This window comes from Salmo trutta, chromosome 6 (genome assembly GCF_901001165.1).
Source record: "Salmo trutta chromosome 6, fSalTru1.1, whole genome shotgun sequence".
NCBI classification, from domain to species: domain Eukaryota; kingdom Metazoa; phylum Chordata; class Actinopteri; order Salmoniformes; family Salmonidae; genus Salmo; species Salmo trutta.
In genome coordinates this window covers 1,575,154-1,591,529 of record NC_042962.1, presented here as the reverse complement: position 1 = coordinate 1,591,529, position 16,376 = coordinate 1,575,154, and the positions used below count along the sequence as shown (strand labels likewise).

General features: G+C 45.7%; 1 protein-coding gene across 2 annotated transcripts in view; it reads right to left on the bottom strand.

The window, feature by feature from the left end:
- LOC115195312 (cytoplasmic protein NCK1) overlaps positions 1-16,376 on the bottom strand; it is a 57,696-nt gene that overhangs the window by 1,275 nt on the left and 40,045 nt on the right. For both annotated transcript variants that reach the window (XM_029755084.1, XM_029755085.1), the window contains one exon: positions 7,013-7,776. In XM_029755084.1, coding sequence (XP_029610944.1) covers positions 7,013-7,776 — 764 coding nt within the window. The remainder of the gene's footprint in view (positions 1-7,012; positions 7,777-16,376) is intronic.

Here is a 16,376-nt window from a genome sequence, read left to right as displayed (position 1 = left end):
GCTCATTGGTTACAGCAGAGACTATTATATATATATATATATACACACATACATATACATATACACACATACATACACACACACTACATGTTCAATAGTTTGGGGTCACTTAGAAATGTCCTTTTTTTTTTTAAAGAAAAGCAAAAAAATAACATCAAATTGATCGGAAATACAGTGTAGACATTGTTAATGTTGTAAATGACTATTGTAGCTGGAAACGGCTGATTTTTAATGGAATATCTTTCATAGGCGTACAGAGGCCCATTATCAGCAACCATCACTCCTGTGTTCCAATGGCACATTGTGTTAGCTAATCCAAGTTTATCATTTTAAAAGGCTAATTGATCATTAGAAAACCCTTCTGCAATTATGTTAGCACAGCTGAAAACTGTTGTACTGATTAAAGAAACAATACAACTGGCCTTCTTTAGACTAGTTGAGTATCTGGAGCATCAGCATTTGTGGGTTCGATTACAGGCTCAAAATGGCCAGAAACAAAGAACTTTCTTATGAAACTCGTCAGTCTATTCTTGTTATGAGAAATGAAGGCTATTCCATGTGCGAAATTGCCAAGAAACTGAAGATCTCGTACAACGCTGTGTACTACTCCCTTCACAGAACAGCACAAACTGGCTCTAACCAGAATAGAAAGAGGAGTGGGAGGCCCCGGTGCACAACTGAGCAAGAGGACAAGTACATTAGAGTGTCTAGTTTGAGAAACAGATGCCTCACAAGTCCTCAACTGGCAGCTTCATTAAATAGTTCCCGCAAAACACCAATCTCAACGTCAACAGTGAAGAGGCGACTCCGGGATGCTGGCCTTCTAGGCAGAGTTGCAAAGAAAAATACATATCTCAGACTGGCCAATAAAAAGAAAAGATTAAGATGGGCAAGTGTGAGATATGGCTTTTTCTTTGCTTCATCCCGGAGTCGCCGCGTCACTGTTGGCGTTGAGATTGAGTCATTTCAACTACACCTGTTGCTGACTGGTATGTAAAATCGAGCAAACAGCCATGCAATCTCCATAGACAAACATTGGCAGTAGAACGGCCTCACTGACGAGCTCAGTGACTTTCAACGTGACACAGGATGCCACCTTTCCAACACGTAAGTTTGTAAAATTTCTGCCCTGCTACAGCTGCCCCGGAAACGTCTAGGAGCAACAACGGATCAACCGCAAAGTGGTAGGCCAAACAAGCTCATAGAACGGGACCGCTGAGTGCTGAAGCACGTAAAAATAATATGACCTTGGTAGCAACACTCACTATCGAGTTCCAAACTCCCTCTGGAAACAATGTCAGCACAATAACTGTTCGTTGGGAGCTTCATGAAATGGGTTTCCGTGGCCGAGCAGCCGCACACAAGCCATGCGCAATGCCAAGCGTCGGCTGGAGTGGTGTAAAGCTCGCCGCCATTGGCAGTCCGGCAGAAGAATCTGGGTTTGGTGGATGCCAGGAGAACGCTACCTGCCCAAATGCTTAGTGCCAACTGTAAAGTTTGGTGGAGGAGGAATAATGGTCTGGGGCTGTTTTTCATGGTTCAGGCCCCTTAGTTCCAGTGAAGGGAAATCTGAACGCTACAGCATACAATGACATTCTAGACGATTCTGTGCTTCCAACTTTGTGGCAACAGTTTGGGGAAGGCCCTTTCCTGTTTCAGCATGACAATACCCCGTGCACAAAGAGAGGTCCATACAGAAAGGGTTTGTTGAGATCGGTGTGGAAGAACTTGACTGGCCTGTATAGACCACCCCCTGTATAGACCACCCCCTGTATAGACCACCCCCTGTATAGACCACCGCCTGTATTAGCCTGTATAGACCACCCCCTGTATAGCCTGCATAGACCACCGCCTGTATAGACCACTGCCTGTATAGACCACCCCCTGTATAGACCACCCCCTGTATAGACCACCCCCTGTATAGACCACCCCCTGTATTAGCCTGTATAGACCACCCCCTGTATAGCCTGCATAGACCACCGCCTGTATAGACCACTGCCTGTATTAGCCTGTATAGACCACCCCTGTATAGCCCACCGCCTGTATAGACTATATAGACCAACCCCTGTATAGACCACCGCCTGTATAGACTATATAGACCACCGCCTGTATAGACCACCCCCTGTATAGACCACCGCCTGTATAGAGTGTATAGACCACCGCATGTATAGACCACCGCCTGTATAAACCACCGCCTGTATAAACCACCGCCTGTATAAACCACCGCCTGTATAGACCACCGCCTGTATAGACCACCGCCTGTATAGACCACCGCCTGTATAGACTGTATAGACCCCCGCCTGTATAGACTGTATAGACCACCGCCTGTATAGACTGTATAGACCCCCGCCTGTATAGACTGTATAGACCCCCGCCTGTATAGACCACCGCCTGTATAGAATGTATAGACCACCGCCTGTATAGACTGTATAGACCCCCGCCTGTATAGACCACCGCCTGTATAGACTGTATAGACCACCCCCTGTATAGACTACCCCCTGTATAGACCACCCCCTGTATAGACTGTATAGACCACTGCCTGTATAGACCACCCCCTGTATAGACTATAGACCACCGCCTGTATAGACCACCCCCTGTATTAGCCTGTATAGACCACCCCTGTATAGCCTGCATAGACCACCGCCTGTATAGACCACTGCCTGTATTAGCCTGTATAGACCACCCCTGTATAGCCCACCGCCTGTATAGACCAGCGCCTCTAGACTGTATAGACCACCGCCTGTATAGACCACCGCCTGTATAGCCTGTATAGACCACCGCCTGTATAGACCACCGCCTGTATAGCCTGTATAGACCACCGCCTGTATAGACCACCGCCTGTATAGACCACCGCCTGTATAGACCACCGCCTGTAGCCTGTATAGACCACCTCCTGTATAGACCACCGCCTGTATAGCCTGTATAGACCACCGCCTGTATAGACCACCGCCTGTATAGACCACCGCCTGTATAGACCACCGCCTGTAGCCTGTATAGACCACCTCCTGTATAGACCACCGCCTGTATAGCCTGTATAGACCACCGCCTGTATAGACCACCGCCTGTATAGACCACCGCCTGTAGCCTGTATAGACCACCTCCTGTATAGACCACCACCTGTATAGCCTGTATAGATTGTATAGACCACCGCCTGTAGCCTGTATAGAGCACCCCCTTTATAGACCACCCCCTGTATAGCCTGTATAGACCACCGCCTGTATAGACCACCCCCTGTATAGACCACCCCCTGTATAGACCACCCCCTGTATAGACCACCGCCTGTATAGACCACCGCCTGTATAGACCACCCCCTGTATAGACCAGCGCCTCTATAGACTGTATAGACCACCCTCTGTATAGCCCACCCCCTGTATAGACCACCGCCTGTGTAGACCACCGCCTGTGTAGACCACCGCCTGTGTAGACCACCGCCTGTGTAGACCACCGCCTGTATAGACCACCCCTTGTATAGACTGTATAGACCACCCCCTGTATAGCCTGTATAGACCACCCCCTGTATAGACCACCCCCTGTACAGACCACCCCCTGTACAGACCACCCCCTGTATAGACCACCCCCTGGCCATTGTTGTGGTGAGAGAGAAACATGCCTCCATCTCTCTCAGAACTAGAATGAGATTCTCTCTGCTCTGATACACATGAGCCTGTAACTCATCTCTCCAGCGTTGTACATCATTATTTACTTCCTCATAAAACAAATTCTTATTTACAATGACGGCCTACCGGGGAACAAGTGGGTTAACTGCCTTGTTCAGGGGAAGAACGACATTTTTTTGTACCTTGTCAGCTCGGGGATTCGATCCAGCAACCTTCCGGTTACTAGTCCAACGCTCTAACCACTAGGCTACGCTGCCGACCCCATGCCTACAATCGGGAAGCGCGCCAAATCTGTCACCGTGAACAGCATGCAGACAAAACAGGCCTTTAGCAAGATTTCAAATACAATCACAGGTTGGAAAGCAAATGGTTCCCGCTGAAAAGTGTAGTTTGCCTGTAGGCCGCCATGTCATCGACTACCAAACAGGCCTATTGAGGGAACAGCATTGGTTCACTGAGTAAAACAAGAGATGGGCTTTTGGCAAGAGGCCATTGGACATCGCCAGTGAGGCGAGATGCATATCATTGGTTGAGTCAGTGAAACCGGAATGCTTTTTTAGGACTATAACTTCACCACATATAAATGGTATAATATGCGTCTCCAACACACACACACACCGAGGCCTTGGCTATCGATGGATCAACGTTTTTATTGATCTCAGTTTGTCCGTGTCATTTTGATCATTTTCACAAGTATTTAAAAAAAAAGACTGCTAAAGTCTACAGTCATGCTTTTATATTGTGTAGTTTAATGTGTTGATGTGTATTGTGGCGCTGTACAGGGCTCATCTGGGAAAGACTCCTCGGTCTCAGCATTGACTCCCTGTCTAAATAAAGATACTGGTCTCAGCATTGACTCCCTGTCTAAATAAAGACTCCTCGGTCTCGGCATTGACTCCCTGTCTAAATAAAGACTCCTTGGTCTCAGCATTGACTCCCTGTCTAAATAAAGATACTGGTCTCAGCATTGACTCCCTGTCTAAATAAAGACTCCTCGGTCTCGGCATTGACTCCCTGTCTAAATAAAGACTCCTTGGTCTCGGCATTGACTCCCTGTCTAAATAAAGACACCTTGGTCTCGGCATTGACTCCCTGTCTAAATAAAGATACTGGTCTCAGCATTGACTCCCTGTCTAAATAAAGACTCCTTGGTCTCAGCATTGACTCCCTGTCTAAATAAAGACACCTTGGTCTCAGCATTGACTCCCTGTCTAAATAAAGACACCTTGGTCTCAGCATTGACTCCCTGTCTAAATAAAGACTCCTTGGTCTCGGCATTGACTCCCTGTCTAAATAAAGACTCCTTGGTCTCGGCATTGACTCCCTGTCTAAATAAAGACTCCTTGGTCTCGGCATTGACTCCCTGTCTAAATAAAGACACTTTGGTCTCGGCATTGACTCCCTGTCTAAATAAAGACACCTTGGTCTCAGCATTGACTCCCTGTCTAAATAAAGACACCTTGGTCTCAGCATTGACTCCCTGTCTAAATAAAGACACCTTGGTCTCAGCATTGACTCCCTGTCTAAATAAAGACACCTTGGTCTCAGCATTGACTCCCTGTCTAAATAAAGATACTGGTCTCAGCATTGACTCCCTGTCTAAATAAAGACTCCTTGGTCTCAGCATTGACTCCCTGTCTAAATAAAGATACTGGTCTCAGCATTGACTCCCTGTCTAAATAAAGACACCTTGGTCTCAGCATTGACTCCCTGTCTAAATAAAGATACTGGTCTCAGCATTGACTCCCTGTCTAAATAAAGACTCCTTGGTCTCAGCATTGACTCCCTGTCTAAATAAAGACACCTTGGTCTCAGCATTGACTCCCTGTCTAAATAAAGACACCTTGGTCTCAGCATTGACTCCCTGTCTAAATAAAGACACCTTGGTCTCAGCATTGACTCCCTGTCTAAATAAAGACACCTTGGTCTCAGCATTGACTCCCTGTCTAAATAAAGACACCTTGGTCTCAGCATTGACTCCCTGTCTAAATAAAGACACCTTGGTCTCAGCATTGACTCCCTGTCTAAATAAAGACACCTTGGTCTCAGCATTGACTCCCTGTCTAAATAAAGACACCTTGGTCTCAGCATTGACTCCCTGTCTAAATAAAGACTCCTTGGTCTCAGCATTGACTCCCTGTCTAAATAAAGATACTGGTCTCAGCATTGACTCCCTGTCTAAATAAAGACTCCTTGGTCTCAGCATTGACTCCCTGTCTAAATAAAGACTCCTTGGTCTCAGCATTGACTCCCTGTCTAAATAAAGACTCCTTGGTCTCAGCATTGACTACCTGTCTAAATAAAGGTGAAATAAAATGTAGAATTGCATGAAATTAGTTTATAAAAAGGCATTATCCTTACCAGACCCTAGGCTACTAAAAACAGTCCCATGTGTGCAACTTAACACTGGCTTCACTGGCTTTCAACACTGGCTTCACGAAAAAGGTGATTTTTTAAAAGGTTCCGGTACCTCAGATCTCCGCAGGTCACACCAATCTCTGACTCTACACTGACTCTACCGTTGTAGTACTGAGTGGTTCAACACTGACTCTACCGTTGTAGTACTGAGTGGTTCAACACTGACTCTACACTGACTCTACCGTTGTAGTACTGAGTGAATAAACACTGACTCTACACTGACTCTACCGTTGTAGTACTGAGTGATTAAACACTGACTCTACCGTTGTAGTACTGAGTGGTTCAACACTGACTCTACACTGACTCTACCGTTGCAGTACTGAGTGGTTCAACACTGACTCTACCGTTGCAGTACTGAGTGGTTCAATACTGACTCTACCGTTGTAGTACTGAGTGATTAAACACTGACTCTACCGTTGCAGTACTGAGTGGTTCAATACTGACTCTACACTGACTCTACCGTTGTAGTACTGAGTGATTAAACACTGACTCTACCGTTGCAGTACTGAGTGGTTCAATACTGACTCTACACTGACTCTACCGTTGTAGTACTGAGTGATTAAACACTGACTCTACCGTTGCAGTACTGAGTGGTTCAATACTGACTCTACACTGACTCTACCGTTGTAGTACTGAGTGGTTCAACACTGACTCTAGATCTGTCAGCCTAGTCCTCAGATCTGATCTCGACAGCCTGGTCCCAGATCTGTTTGTGCTTTTGCCTACGCCATGGTCAAGCCAATTGGCATGCCAGTTCTATAATGAGTTGGCATGAGAGCAGAAAACAGACTGGCACCCAGGCTAGGCTATTTTGGCTGTAATAAAGTGTGGAAATAGATATCAAATAGTCACAGTTAAAGACGTCTCTATGACTTGCGGAAGTCCATATCACACCGATGACCTAGTCTCTGATGAGGAAGTCTCCCTAATTTATAAACGTCTAAAACCCTGGGCTATATATGAAGGTCAGGACTCACCGATGACTCAGAGTCTCTGATGAGGAAGTCTCCCTCCGCTCCTCTCTGGTTGAGAGCCACCTCTGCCTGATGTCGCGTCACCTTGCCATAGTACCACTGCTTCCCCGCAAACCGCCCCACCGTGGCCGGAGAGATGTAGTCGCAGTCGGGCGTGGGCGGCCCCGCGGGGCCCGGTGAGGCATTCTGGGTAGTGGAGTCCTGCTGGGGAGGTAGCACAGTGACGTAGTTCTTAGGAACTAGTCCCAGCTGTCCATCTGCTTTACGGCACTTCCACCACTCAGGGTCGTTGTCTGGTTTCTCTACCACCTCCATCACCTCTCCCTTCTCAAAGTTCAGCTCCTCGTCGTTCCCCGAGCTGAAAGGGTAGAGCGCCTGCACCGAGTGGAGGACCCGGTTCCCGTTAGACGCACTGTGAACTACTGCTGCTAGCTTCTCAGTCAGTGACCCTATTGGGTCCCCCAAACTGTCACCCCCTCCTCTCCCCGCTGTCCCGTCTGCGTCCTCCGTCACGTAGTTGGAAGGGAACCATCCGGAACAACCCTGGTACCCCCCACGCCACCAGCCATCGCTACACTTCTCCATGACGATGACGCGTGTACCCTTGACCAACGAGAGCTCGTCCTCCCGCTCGGCGGTGTAGCTGAACTTGACGAGCGCCGGCAGGTTGAGGTCGTACAGGCGCTCGCCGTTGTCGGGGGACGTGTCGGCGTCCGCGTTCGAGGCCGTGTCACGCATCCCCGTTTTCCTCTTCACCTTCCCGATGCCTGTTGGGGAAAAACCAGCAGAGGTTGTCATGATTACTGAGAGGGTATTCAGACAGTTATATGATGGGTCTGTTAGGACAGGGAGCGATGCACCATGAGATCTTATAAAAAAGGGTGAAACTTGTGTGTGATCATAGATAATATATTAATAAATAATATATGACATTTAAGCAGACACTTTTATCCAAAGCGACTTAGTCATGGGTGGCCCAAGCGGGAAACAAACCCACAAATCCTGCCGTTGCAAACACCATACTCTACCAAGTGAGCCACACATGAACACAGTAGTAAGTACCAACTACCAGCATCACCAGCGGTGGTGTAAAAAGTACCCAATTGTCATACTGTAGTAAATGTAAAGATACATTAATAGAAAACAACTCAGGTAAAAGCAAAAAAGTCACCCAGTAAAAAACTACTTGAGGTAAAAGTCCAAAAGTATTTGGTTTTAAATATACTTAAGTATCAAAAGTAAATGTAAATGCCCAAATATACTTAAGAAACAAAAAAGTGAAAGTTTAAATTATTTCAAATTTCTTATATAACGATTTTCTTTCAGTCTAAGACTTGGGTGGCTGGAGTCTGACGTTTTTTTAGGGCCTTCCTTTGACACCGCCTGGTATAGAGATGATGCAGCTGTAGAATTTTTTGAGGATCTGAGAGCCCATGAAAAATCTTTTCAGCCTTCTGCGGGTGAAAGAGTCATTGTTGTGCCCTCTTCACGACTGTGTTGGTGTGCGTGGACCATGATAGATCCTTAGTGATGTGGACACCGAGGAACTTGAAGTTCTCGACCCGCTCCACTACAGCCTTGTCGATGTGAATGGGTTGTGTTCGGCCCTGTAGTCCACAATCAGCTCCTTTGTCTTGCTAACATTGAGGGAGAGGTTGTTGTTCTGGCACCACACTGTCAGGTCTCTGACCTCCTCCCTATAGGCCGTCTCATCGTTGTCGGTGATCAGGCCTACCACCGTCGTGTCGTCAGCAAACTTAATGATGGTGTTGGAGTCGCGCACGGCCAAGCAGTCATGGGTGAACAGGGAGTACAGGAGGGGACTAAGCCCCTGAGGTGACCCCATGTTGAGGGACAGAGTGGAGGATGTGTTGTTGCCTACCATCACCATCGCGAGGGCGGCCTGTCAATAAGTCCAGGATCCAGTTGCAGAGGGAGGTGTTTCGTCCCAGGTTTCTTAGTTTAGTGATGAGCTTGGAAGGCACTATGGTGTTGAATTCTGAGCTGTAGTCAATTAACAAAATTCTCACATAGGTGTTCCTCCTGTCCAGGTGGGAAAGGGCAGTGTGGAGTGCAATAGAGATTGCGTCATCTGTGGATCTGTTGGGGCGGTAATGCGAAATGGAGTGGGTCAAGGGTGTCTGGTATGACGGTGTTGATTTGAGCCAGAGACAATGGTGGCACACAGACTGCTTGAAACATGTACTATGGTGGTCTGCTTGAAACATGTAGGTATTACAGACTGGGTCAGGGAGAGGTTGAAAATGTCAGTGACACTTGCCAGCTGGTCAGTGCATGCTCCAAGTACGCATCCTGGTAATCTGGCCTTGTGAATGTTAACCTGTTTAACATCTTTGGGAGGCGTGCCCAAATTAAACTGCCTGCTACTCAGGCCCAGAAGCTAGGATATGCATATAATTGGTAGATTTGGATAGAAAACACTCTAAAGTTTCTAAAACGGTTAAAATAATGTCTGTGAGTATAACAGAACTTATTTGGCAGGCGAAACCCCGAGGACAAACCATCCAGGACATTTTTTTGTTGTTGAGTTGACTGTTTTCTAATTGTTTTCTATGGGAAACTGGATTTATGAGGCATCTGGTTGCAGTTCCAATGGCTTCCACTAGATGTCAACAGTCTTTAGAAATTGGTTGATGTTTTTCCTTTGAGAAATGAAGAAGTACGGCTATTCAGAATGAGAGTCAAGCCGAGTGTACTCTTTTGTTTGGCGCGCGCCCCAGGTCACGCGCTCCACGTTAATTTTATCCGCTATTGAACACAGTATATTCCGTCTTAAATTTTATCGATTATTTACGTTTTAGGATACCTAAGGATGGATTAGGAAAGTTGTTTGACATGTTTGGACAAAGTTTACAGGTAACTGATTAGATAATTTGTAGTCATGTTGGGCGAGTTGGAACCGGTGTTTTTCTGAATCAAACGCACCAAATAAATGGACATTTTGGAGATATAAAAAAAGGAGTTTATCGAACAAAAGGACCATTTGTGATGTTTCTGGGACATTTTGGAGTGCCAACAGAAGAAGATCTTCAAAGGTAAGGCATGAATTATATCGTTATTTCTGACTTTCAACCTGCTTGGTTGAAATATGATTTTCATACGTTTGTATGGTGGAGTGCTATCCTCAGATAATCGCATGGTTTGCTTTCGCCGTAAAGCCTTTTTGAAATCTGACACGGTGGCTGGATTAACAAGAAGTTAAGCTTCATTTTGGTGTATTGCACTTGTGATTTTATGCAAGTTAAATATTTCAAAAAATGTAATTTTAATTTGGCGCTCTGCAATTTCACCGGATGTTGTCGAAACGTTACGCTAGCGGCACCTCTAGCCATAACAGGTTTTAAAGGTCTTACTCACATGGCCTACGGAGCGTGATCACACAGTCATACAGAACAGCTGGTGCTCTCATGCATGGTTTAGTGTTTACTTGCCTCAAAGCAAGCATAGAAGGCATTTGGCTCGTCTGGTAGGCTCACAACACGGGGCAGCTCGTGGCTGGGTTTCCATTCGTAATCCGTGATAGTTTGCAAGCCTTGCCACATCTGACGAGCGTCAGTGCAGTAGGATTCAATCTTGGTCCAGACCCTTTTCCTGTTTGATGGTTCGTCAGAGGGCGTAGGTTCTACAGTAGAGGCTAGGTGCCTGCTTCTCCCAGGGTGCAACAGTAGAGGCCAGGTGCCAGCCTTTCCCAGGGTACTACAGTAGAGGCAGGGTGCCAGCAACACCCAGTGGTAACTAGCCATTCCTCTACCTCTGACTCTCTTTGCTGGGAAAAGCCCCAGTCACATTTCACTGCTGCTAAATGCATTTCACTAATCACATACTCACCACCAACATCCTCAGGCTACCCTTCACCACAGCTGGACACCAGAGCAAGATCTGGCTCTCGCCCCCCCGCTCCCCACACCTCTCGCTCCCCCCCTGCCTCTCGCTCCCTGCCCCCCGCTACTTGTGTAGGCTTACCCTGGAGTGACATTTTGATAAATGTAAATCTCTCTCGGACAAGGTGAATTATCAATATATTTACCTGTATTTACCCCGCCCACAAAATTAAATGCTAATTAGCTGCTAATGTGGCTATCATAAAGAACTACAAATACCATGATGATCTGGACGAGACTGAATCGAGGCGAAGAATCTCTGGATTAACTATCTAATGTTAACAACATTGTGTAATGACTAAATTGGCTACAATTCCTTAAATTTACAATTCTGTGAACTGTCTTGGGCAAGTTTTAAATTGACACAATACCTGTTAGTAAAGGTGTCAGCTAGAGATGACCTGCAGGAGCTTGCTGGGATTTGTAGTCTTGCATGATGTCTACTTTGATGCTAATTAACATTTTTGAAATCTGAGAGTAAACATTCACCTTGTCCTAGAGAGATTGACATGGTTATCATGCCAGGGTAAGAATACACCAAACACAGCCCTTATTTTAACTATTGGAACCATTTCCCTGTTTGACCGCAAGGTGTAATGGGTATTATGACACCTCCACTGTGGGGCTCTATTGTCTCAAGGCTTAAAAGTCCTTTCACCTTCTCAGTTTCTGTCATGGAAAGAGCAGGTGTTCTTATTGTTTTGTATACTCAGTATATTGGTCATTGCTAAAGCATCTTGAATTGTCCTAATGGTCCTCTCTATGTATTTATTATGGATCCCCATTAGTTCCTGTCAAGGCAGCAGCTACTCTTCCTGGGGTTTATTATGGATCCCCATTAGTACCTACCAAGGCAGCAGCTACTCTTCCTGGGGTTTATTATGGATCCCCATTAGTTCCTGCCAAGGCAGCAGCTACTCTTCCTGGGGTTTATTATGGATCCCCATTAGTTCCTGTCAAGGCAGCAGCTACTCTTCCTGGGGTTTATTATGTATCCCCATTAGTTCCTGCCAAGGCAGCAGCTACTCTTCCTGGGGTTTATTATGGATCCCCATTAGTTCCTGCCAAGGCAGCAGCTACTCTTCCTGGGGTTTATTATGGATCCCCATTAGTTCCTGCCAAGGCAGCAGCTACTCTTCCTGGGGTTTATTATGGATCCCCATTAGTTCCTGCCAAGGCAGCAGCTACTCTTCCTGGGTTTATTATGGATCCCCATTAGTTCCTGCCAAGGCAGCAGCTACTCTTCCTGGGGTTTATTATGGATCCCCATTAGTTCCTGTCAAGGCAGCAGCTACTCTTCCTGGGGTTTATTATGGATCCCCATTAGTTCCTGCCAAGGCAGCAGCTACTCTTCCTGGGGTTTATTATGGATCCCCATTAGTTCCTGTCAAGGCAGCAGCTACTCTTCCTGGGGTTTATTATGGATTCCCAGGTTACGTCTCAAATAGCACCCTATTCACTATATAGTGCACTACTTTTTTACAAGGGCCCATAGGTAATAGGGTGTTATTTAGGCCACAGACTGAGCTGGCTATTCTATATTACCCCTTCAGGCTGTTGCTGAGCAACCCAGCCAGCCAGCCAGCCAGCCCCATGGTAGTTTGATGAGCCAGTAAAACTAAGGCCAGGCAGGGAAACTCCATCATTAGACTCCACATGGAGACAGCCAGCTGACAGACAGCCACCTGACAGACAGCCACAACACAGAGAAAAGGAAAAAACAGCAGGCCAGTACAGGCCCTGAGAACAGGGTAGACCCTGTTAACTCACAACTAAAGGTCAAAAGTCAAGTCAAGTTTGAAGCCCCTATCTAGCTGTGACTCTAACCCTCTATAAGGCCGTACTAGTCTATAGGAGGACCATATGGAGATACTGATAACCAGTCTATAGGAGGACCACATGGAGATACTGATAACCAGTCTATAGGAGGACCACATGGATATACTGATAACCAGTCTATAGGACCACATGGAGATACTGATAACCAGTCTATAGGAGGATCACATGGAGATACTGATAACCAGTCTATAGGAGGATCACATGGAGATACTGATAACCAGTCTATAGGACCACATGGAGATACTGATAACCAGTCTATAGGAGGACCACATGGATATACTGATGGGCAACGCTACCAAATACTAATTGAGTGTATGTAAACTTCTGACCCACTGGGAATGTGATGAAAGAAATAAAAGCTGAAATAAATCATTCTCTCTACTATTATTCAGACATTTCACATTCGTAAAATAAAGTGGTGATCCTAACTGACCTAAGACAGGGAATTTTTACTGGGATTAAATGTCAGGAATTGTAAAAAAAAACTGAGTTTAAATGCATTTGGCTAAGGTGTATGTAAACTTCTGACTTCAACTGTATATTACTAGCGAGGTGACAGTAGTGTTATCACACTGCGCATCATGGGAATTGACTTAGCTATTTTCCTCCACTGTTCAAAACAACCACTTTGCATTAAAATAGCATGAGGCCGAGACTGATCACTTTGTTTGCCTGGCTGGCATCCCCCACCATCCCACCCACCCGCCCGCACCCCCCAGGTAATATCAGTTAGATATGGTGGTCTGTGGTAGTCTGTATCCTCTGGAGTGATAGGATGACACTGGACTAAGATAAGAGGTGGTATTCTAGGGCATCTTGTGTGTCTGTCGTGATTTCAACGTGTCTGAGCTTGTCAGTTCAGGGCTGTGCTGCTGGGTAGTTCTTCCAGTCCTGATAGTAGTAGTCATGTATAAGCCTGGTTGTCTAAAATGGAGAGGCCCGCCTGTCCTGATCTAAAAAGGAAAAGGTTCATTCATCAAAGTACTCTACTCATCTCAGGAAGCAACATTATCACCAATGTATGGGACTGTGCAAGGCTTGCGATAGATCAGGAAAAACTTGCACATTGTGCTTACCAGTATCACTTAATTTAGCTAACGTATCAGCCATCACTGAGCTCTCTAAACCACTCCATCATATCAGAGCCATCACTGAGCTCTCTAAACCACTCCATCATATCAGCCATCACTGAGCTCTCTAAACCACTCCATCATATCAGCCATCACTGAGCTCTCTAAACCACTCCATCATATCAGCCATCACTGAGCTCTCTAAACCCCTCCATCATATCAGCCATCACTGAGCTCTCTAAACCACTCCATCATATCAGCCATCACTGAGCTCTCTAAACCACTCCATCATATCAGCCATCACTGAGCTCTCTAAACCACTCCATCATATCAGCCATCACTGAGCTCTCTAAACCACTCCATCATATCAGAGCCATCACTGAGCTCTCTAAACCACTCCATCATATCAGAGCCATCACTGAGCTCTCTAAACCCCTCCATCATATCAGCCATCACTGAGCTCTCTAAACCACTCCATCATATCAGCCATCACTGAGCTCTCTAAACCCCTCCATCATATCAGCCATCACTGAGCTCTCTAAACCCCTCCATCATATCAGCCATCACTGAGCTCTCTAAACCCCTCCATCATATCAGCCATCACTGAGCTCTCTAAACCCCTCCATCATATCAGCCATCACTGAGCTCTCTAAACCCCTCCATCATATCAGCCATCACTGAGCTCTCTAAACCCCTCCATAATATCAGCCATCACTGAGCTCTCTAAACCACTCCATCATATACACCTTAAAACCTTCTACAGCCACTAGGGCCGACCCCATTTTGCAGACTGGTCCATTGTTTGATCAATAGGCTGTTGGTTGACCGAGATTTCTTTAGACGAGCAGTAGCAACAAAAATATCTATATTTCCTGGTGTACAAGAAACCGGTCTGATTGGCGCCTGTCCATTGTGAAGGCCGTGGGGATGGTCATCACTAAGTAAAACCAATTACAGCTGGACATGTCTATGTAAGAACAATGGTGTAGCACTAATAAACATACAGTTGAAGTCAGAAGTTTACATACACTGAGGTTGGAGTCATTAAAACTCGTTTTTCAACCACTCCACAAGTTTCTTGTTAACAAACTATAGTTTTGGCAAGTCGGTTAGGTCATCTACTTTGTGCATGACACAAGTAATTTTTCCAACAATTGTTTACAGACAGATTATTTCACTTATAATTTTGTGTATCACAATTCCAGTGGGTCAGAAGTTTACATAAACTAATTTGACTGTGCCTTTAAACAGCTTGGAAAATTCCAGAAAATGATGTCATGGCTTTATAAGCTTCTGAGAGGCTAATTGACATAATTTGAGTTCATTGGAGGTGTACATGTGGATGTATTTCAAGGCCTACGTTCAAACTCAGTGCCTCTGCTTGACATCATGGGAAAATCAAAAGTAGTCAGCCAAGACATCAGAAAAACAATTGTAGACCTCCACAAGTCTGGTTCATCCTTGGGAGCAATTTCCAAATGCCTGAAGGTACCATGTTCATCTGTACAAACAATAGTACGCAAGTATAAACACCATGGGACCACGCAGCCGCCATACCGCTCAGGAAGGAGACGCGTTCTGTCTCCTAGAGATGAACGTACCTTGGTGCGAAAAGTGCAAATCAATCCCAGAACAGCAGCTAAGAACGTTGTGAAGATGCTGGAGGAAACAGGTGCAAAAGTATCTATATTCACAGTAAAACGAGTGCTATATCGACATAACCTGAAAGGCCGCTCAGCAAGGAAGAAGCCACTGCTCCAAAACCACCATAAAAAAGCCAGACTACGGTTTGCAACTGCACATGGGGAAATACATTTTGGAGAAATGTCCTCTGGTCTGATGAAACAAAAATAGAAATGTTTGGCCATAATGACCATCGTTGTGTTTGGAGGAAAAATGGGGAGGCTTGCAAGCCAAAGAACACCATCCCAACCGTGAAGCACGGGGGGGCAGCATCATGTTGTGGGGGTGCTTTGCTGCAGGAGGGACTGGTGCACTTCACAAAATAAATGGCATTATGAGGGAGGAAAATTATGTGGATATATTGAAGCAACATCTCAATATCTCAGTCAGGAAGTTAAAGCTTGGTCACAAATGTGTCTTCCAAATGGACAATGACCCCAAGCATATTTCCAAAGTTGTGGCAAAATGGCTTAAGGACAACAAAGTCAAGGTATTGGAGTGGCCATCACAAAGCCCTGACCTCAGTCCTATAGACAATTTGTGGGCAGAACTGAAAAGGTGTGTGTGAGCAAGGAGGCCTACAAACCTGACTCAGTTACACCAGCTCTGTCAGGAGGAATGGGCCAAAATTTACCCAACTTATTGTGGGAAGCTTGTGGAAGGCTACCCGAAACATTACCAAGTTAAACAATGTAAAGGCAATGCTACTAAATACTAATTTAGTGTTTGTAAACTTCTGACCCACCGGGAATGTGATGAAAGAAATAAAACTAAAAATAAATAGTTCTCTCTACTATTATTCTGACATTTCACAATCTTAAAATAAAGTGGTGATCCTAACTGACCTAAAGCAGGGAATTTTTACTCTGATTA